Source organism: Grammomys surdaster, unplaced genomic scaffold (assembly GCF_004785775.1).
Source record: "Grammomys surdaster isolate TR1022 unplaced genomic scaffold, NIH_TR_1.0 137, whole genome shotgun sequence".
Lineage (NCBI taxonomy): Eukaryota > Metazoa > Chordata > Mammalia > Rodentia > Muridae > Grammomys > Grammomys surdaster.
Genome location: NW_021604595.1, coordinates 9,262,193 through 9,268,978, shown reverse-complemented (window position 1 = coordinate 9,268,978; position 6,786 = coordinate 9,262,193). Strand labels below are relative to the sequence as shown.

The window sequence follows — 6,786 nt, the reverse complement described above, 5'->3', positions numbered from 1 at the left end:
CTTCGGCAACCTGCTGCTAGGATTTAGACAAAGGAGGCTTGAGAGAGGCGGGATCAGATTCTAATGTCAGCTCGAGGAGAAAGCTAGCTGTGCTCGGAGATGGAACGGCCGGAATTCACAGTGACTGGAGCATGCACCGCAGCGAGAGCTCCCAGGAAAAAGTAAGTCCGGGGAGGGATTTGTCGAACTTGACGGACTCTGACATCGAGACCCTCTTTGAGGCATGCCTCCGTCCATGCGTTATTTCTTCATAGTGTCTGTGACTACTGTCATCGTTTTTATTGTGCTCTACGTGTTAAGTTTTGGGGGAGATCAAAGCTACCAGAAGCTGAACATCTCAGACTCCGTGATGCTGGCTCAGGTATGTACATCCTTCATCAACGGGAAAAGCCCGTTCCTGTGGAGAAACAAACTCATGATTCACGAGAAGCCTTCTTGCACAGACTATGTGACCCAAAGCCACTATATCACAGGCCCTTTATCTCAGGAAGAGGTTGAATTTCCTTTGGCATATGTCATGGTCATCCATCACAATTTTGACACCTTTGAAAGGCTCTTCAGGGCTATCTTCATGCCTCAAAATATCTACTGTGTTCACGTGGACGAAAAGGCAACAGCTGAGTTCAAAGGTGCTGTGGAACAGTTAGTAAGCTGCTTCCCCAATGCCTTTCTGGCTTCTAAGATGGAGCCGGTGGTCTATGGTGGAATCTCCCGGCTCCAGGCAGACATGAACTGTATCAAAGATCTGTCTACCTCGGAGGTCCCCTGGAAGTACGCCATCAACACCTGTGGACAAGACTTCCCCCTGAAAACCAACAAGGAGATAGTTCAGTACCTGAAAGGACTCAGGGGAAAGAATCTCACTCCTGGGGTGCTGCCTCCAGCTCACGCAATTGGAAGGACCAGGTACGTCCACCGGGAACACCTGAGCAACGAGCTTTCGTATGTGATCAGAACTACGGCTCTGAAGCCTCCACCTCCCCACAACCTCACCATTTACTTTGGCTCCGCCTATGTCGCTCTGTCCAGAGAGTTTGCTAACTTTGTTCTCCATGACTCACGGGCGGTTGATTTGCTCCGTTGGTCCAAAGATACTTTCAGTCCCGATGAGCATTTCTGGGTGACGCTCAATAGGATTCCAGGTATGTGAAAGTCCATGTTTCATGCAAAGGAGAGGCCCACAGATCTCTTTATCCACAGGTGACACATTTCAGGGTTCAACCTATCTTGGATAGAAAATATTCGGGAAAAAAGAAAACAAACAATGTGCCTGTATTGAGTGTATGTAAACTTCCTTGTGATTTTTAAAAAAAAAAAGCAATGCAGCTTAACAATTATCACATGGCATTTACACTGAGTTAGGTGTTACAAGTCATGCGGAGAACATGTAAGTATACAGAAGGGTGAACATAGATTATATGAAATATAATGGTTGCACCATTTGATGTAAAGGACTCACTTATCTGCAGGTTTTCATCACCCAAAGAGAGCCAGGCACCAATCGCCCAGGGATGCTAACAGGTGGCTGTGTTTAAAGGACTTTTGAAGAATCTGCCTCTTTAAAAATAGAGATTAGAGATGCAAACTGCCAGTGTGGACTCATCATCCATACTTTCTGAATGCACATGGTGCTCTTTGTAGGACCACTCCCAAGCAATGCCTTCCTGTGCACCACCAAAGCTTACGTCTGTCACAGTCATCTCTTACACCTGTGTTTAGCTCATTCTAGAAGTTTTTCTTCTCCACTGATTTGTTAGATTTCCTCTTAGCCCAAGATCTTTGTCAGGACTGCCCTCTCCCCTACTCCTAGAACACTGGTTCTCAACTGCCAGACCTCAGCTCTCAGAGGAGGGCTACTCTGACTAACTTGTCTCCACTGCCTGCCCTTTCCCCACTCACAGTCATGGACCAGACCACTGCCCAGTTTTCCCTGCAAAGAGTCACAATGTAGAGTGAGCATACATACTGATGTGCATGGATTTGCTGCTGGTCTTTCCTGTGGGGGCTCCATAAAGTTGAGGTCATGTTCTGTCTCGATGACAGCTCGGGGATTATATCACAGTAACTGTTCAGTAGGTTTGCGTTAGATGGAAGAGTGTGGAAAAGCAAGTGTTGAGTGAATGAAGGGCAAAACATGGGACTTTACTATGTGTGGGGTCACAGCTGCGGAAAACCCAGAATGCTGAGAGGAATTTGAACTCTTGCAAGTGTCATTACGTTGTGTGACACACACATATAACATACATATATAACACACACACGTAACACAGACACACACAAACCTATAACATACACATATGTGTATAACACAAACACAGGTGATATACATGTAACACAGACACGCACATGTAACACACAAGTAACACACAGACACACATGTGATACACACAAACACAACACACACGTGTGTGTTATATATGTAACATACAGGCACACACATGTATAATACACATGCACATGTAACACATACACACACATCTTGGGACTGGAGAGATGGTTCAGCAATTTAGACCACATTCTGCTCTTCCAGATGACCAGAGTTCAATTCCTGGCACCCATATAGGGTCTCTTCCAACCATCTGCATCTCCAGTTCCAGACTCTGACTCTGGCCTCCACAGCTACCTACAAACCTGTGCAAGTATTTGTACAACAGACATACTCACACACACATAATTTTAAAAGTACATTTTATTAAAAAATAGTTATCCTTTGTTTCATACAAGTGAGATTCCAAGACAACCCCACCCCTTTTCTAATCAAAATGTTTTGCCTTTAGTAACTGACTAAATAGATTATTTTTATTACAGTTTTATTTATTTTGTGTAGGGAAGTGTAGAGTATACCACCACAGAGATATGGATGTCACGTTGTCATGCTCTGGACCCCAAGAAATCAAGTTTGGTGGCTTGCTTTCAATAAGCCAACGAACACAGCCACATTAACAGTGAAAGGCACAAAGCGATTTCTCTGCTATGATCACAGTGGAAAGAGGGACCTCAGGGTGTCTAGCTCTCTTTAACTTCTTGGGGTATGTACTGTGACCCCAAGTTTGGCAATGAGGACAGCTTTGGGGAGTTGGCTTGCCCTTTTCACCACGTGGGTTCTGGGAAGCAAACTTTTTTGTCAGTCTTGGCAGCAGGTGCCGTGACCTGCTCAGCCATCTCACTGGCCCTGAGTCATGCTCCTCAAAACATATATAAAATGTCACGGCCTTTCTCTGGAAGGCAGCAGCATGCTTTGTACTCAGTGAAAAAGACAAAGTGGATTGCTGATGAACTAGACAGCACTGTTACGCAGACAGAAAAGCAATCATTGTTCTGCCATTGGGGGAGTGCCAAGTTAGGAATGCTGGTAAGTGCTCTGGGGCAGCAGAGCCGGGCTCGCTGGGCAATAAACATACTCATGTTCTGGAAAATACCAGGGGGCTTGGTCTCTGAATCCCAGTGGCGCTGGCAGAGCCACCTAAGTGAAACAGAGCTCGCTCTCTCCTCCTCTCACCCCTGAGCTGCTGTTTCTATTACTGGCAAGTAATTTGGGGGAACATTAAGCACTTAGAGGCCGATTTTCATATTTAAATATTTATTCCCTTTCTATTTCCAGTATTCTCTTCAAATTCATGAGAGTTGGAGTCTAGCCATGGGCACCTTGGGTGTGATACTGAGTGTGATAAGGTCATTATGTAACTTTGCCAAAGTATGGCTTGTGGCTTTTTTTTTAAAATAAAGAAAAAGATGGCCAGGGATGATGGTACATGCCTGTACTCTCAGCACTCAAGAGAGGAGCAAGGATTTGAATTCAAGGACAGCCAGCTTAGCCTTCAGGGTCCTTTCTCAGAAACAAGGAAAGGAGGTAGGGAGGCAGATATGAGATTGGGTTTTGGTTTATGTTAAACGTTTCTGTTTACTTCAGCCAGGGGTGATCAGTTTGGTTCATGTCAAATCACTACCAGAAAGACAAGGACAGAAGAACCCCCTTTCCCCTCAGCTCTCTTCCTCTTTCCCACCAGTCTATAGACAAAATGAGAGATAAACAATGACCATTATGGGATGGGGGTGGAGAAATGGCTCAGCAGTTAAGAGCACTGACTGTTCTTCCAGAGGTCCTGAGTTCAATACCCTCTTCTGGCGTGTCTGAGGACAGTGACAGTGTACTTACATACAAAAAATAAAGGCAAAAAAAAAAAAAGAATGAATGACCAGTATCACTAGGAGGGTGACATCTCCCTGCTATCCCAGTATAGGGATGCCAGAGCAGGAGGGTTCCTTGGACCCAGAAATTTGAGACTAGTAGATAGACACCATCGTTAAAGTAAAATAACTAACTCTTTGGCTGGGGAGGTCTGTGGTGTGGGTGTGCTAGCATCTGCCTTTTTGCAGCAACAGTATAACCTTGAGGAAAGTTTGGAAATTCATTCATCTCTAGCTGCAAAACTGAGAGGTCCAGGCAGGAAGAGTCCATTCGTTCCTACACGTGCCACCCTTTGTAGAAGACACACTGCCCAGAACGTCATCAGATCTACCACACAGCACCTGTAGCAATAGGAATGGCAGTGCTCGGAGCCTGGGGTCTGTTAGCTCTCTCTCCCTGCAGGAACTGAGGAAGATAGCTTCTCAGCTGAGCAGCTCCCTGTGAAGGAAGGCGAGGGCTGCCCCTGCCAGTGGCCTGTCTACTCTGCATGGAACACACTGCAGGATCATAGGACACTTCCTGGGGTTCTGCCTTCTTCCTTTCTTGGACAGTTGGGAGCATCCTGGTTTGGAGAGAAAGGAAATCCTGTTTCTTAGGTGGGGCCTTCCCAAATTGCAAGTGAATTAGCGAACAAGCCATTGAAAGAACTTTCCAATCTTCAAATCGATGTAAAATGTAATCATGTGCTTGGCTAATTCCAGCACTTGACGATTGAGTGGTCTTTGTACTTTAAAATTCAAGGAGTGTATCTGATTCTCTTCTCCCAAATAGCTTTCAATCCCATTAGCTAGCTCACTGTCACCTTTTAAAGGGGAAGCTCCCCGATGCCAACACTATGTCCGTGTCCGAAGTGTGTTATTTCTTCCTTGAAAGTCACTACCTGCTTGTCTCCTGAAGACTGCAAAGTGTTTGTGTTGGAAAGACGCTGTCCAAATGTATCACTTCCCCAAAACATTCCCAAGGGAAATATGACTGAGTAGTTTAGTGGCATCTGATATGGTGTCAGAAAACAAAGTATGAATCATTTAAGAGGCTGAAAGGCTACTACAGAGACAGCCCTGTGTCACATGACATCACGCCTCTCTTGTTTTCTTGATCCTTGAGTTGTATGTAATTCTATGGAGAGAATAGCTCATTTCTTAGGTTTTTTTTTTTGTCCCTGCAGTAGAAATGGTGTGTGAGGATGAACGGTGTGTGGGGATGTAGCTCAGTGGTATGGCACTTGTCGGGCACATGCTGGATGGGTTCCATCCTTAATACAGAGAAACAAAACAAGAAGTGAAAACAACTTAAGGGGATCACCCAAAGTTAGCCATACTCTGTGATCTCACCTTCTTAGAAAACTGAGGAACTGCCAGGTGGGGAGACAGAGCTCGAGACCAGCCTGGTCTACAGAGTGAGTTCCGAGACAGCTCAGACTACACAGAGAAACCCTGTCTCGAAACAAAACAAATAACCAAAAATTAAAGAACTAAGAAAGAACAGCGTGAGTCAGAATGAGAATGTTTAAGGAATGAAGGATAAAATTGAGATGTTACTTTATGATAAGAGGCTTGGGAAGTGTTGCTTAGTGGTAGGACCCTTGCCTGTCAGGCCAGGCCTTAAGCCAAAGATGGGGGAGAGGAGGAGAGAGAAAGAAGGGGAGACAGGTGGAGAGGGATGAAGAGAAGAGGCAGAAGAGGAGGAGGGAGAGAAGGAGGGGAATTGGGAGGAGGGAGAGGAAAGAGAGGGTTATGGAAGGGAGGGGCAGAAGGGGAAAGGAGGGTGTGGTGAGGAGGCAAGGAGAGTCTGGGGAGGAGGCGAGGATTGGGAACTAGTAGGTAGAAGAAAAAGGAAGAGAGGAGTGATAAGATGCCTGGGAATCCCAAAGAGGTCCAAGGGGCCCCAGTCTCAGGCCTTCTTCAAAAAGCCAGGGAGCATGGCTGCTATTCTGAGGTGGCTCTCGTGCAAGTGGGGGAGCTGACCTTGTCCCTTCTGGCAGCCTTCTCAGAACCGGCCCACTGGGATCCCAGGTTGCTGAGACTTCAGGTGTGGCGGCATCAGCTTGACATCCATCACTTGCTGTGCGCTCTGTTACCAGCCACCATGGCTCGGGGTCCCCCCCCCAATACTTCCTGTTCTGTCCTGCTTTTGTTTGCCTGCCCAAGAAAGCTCTAGAGGCCCTGTAGCTCTCTATGACCAAGTAGCACTGTATGACCATGGAGTGTTGTGTTGTGCTTTGTTGAATTTCGGGGTGGGGCTGGAAAGGAAGCCAGGCAAGGCCTCCTGAATGCTGTAAGAGATCTCTCCCGTGGAAGCTCCCCACCCCCACCCCAAGCTCTGAAGATTTCTGGCTTAAGTCTTGTGAAACCCATCTATGCAAGTGTTGGCTGCTCTAGTTTTTCCACAGCCTGCTGGGAGAGCTAAGTTATCTTTTCTCCCTTCAGGGCAGGTCTCATTCTTTAAAAAAAAAGGATGAAGTGGTGAAGTTACTTTGGCTTCTACACCTACCCCTCCCCGAGCCATCTTATTTGCTCATTTGCAGGTCTGATCTTTGTCTGCCATGATTGTTCGTCACACCAATGTTTTCATTTGCTTCTTTTTCATCCCATTTGTGT

General features: G+C 46.3%; 1 protein-coding gene across 1 annotated transcript in view; it reads left to right on the top strand.

Moving 5' to 3' along the window:
* The first annotated feature begins 223 nt into the window (after positions 1-223).
* The window catches only part of Gcnt2 (glucosaminyl (N-acetyl) transferase 2 (I blood group)), a 66,329-nt gene continuing 59,766 nt past the window's right edge, over positions 224-6,786 (top strand). Inside the window, exon 1 of the mRNA XM_028763198.1 lies at positions 224-1,142. Coding sequence (XP_028619031.1) covers positions 224-1,142 — 919 coding nt within the window. The remainder of the gene's footprint in view (positions 1,143-6,786) is intronic.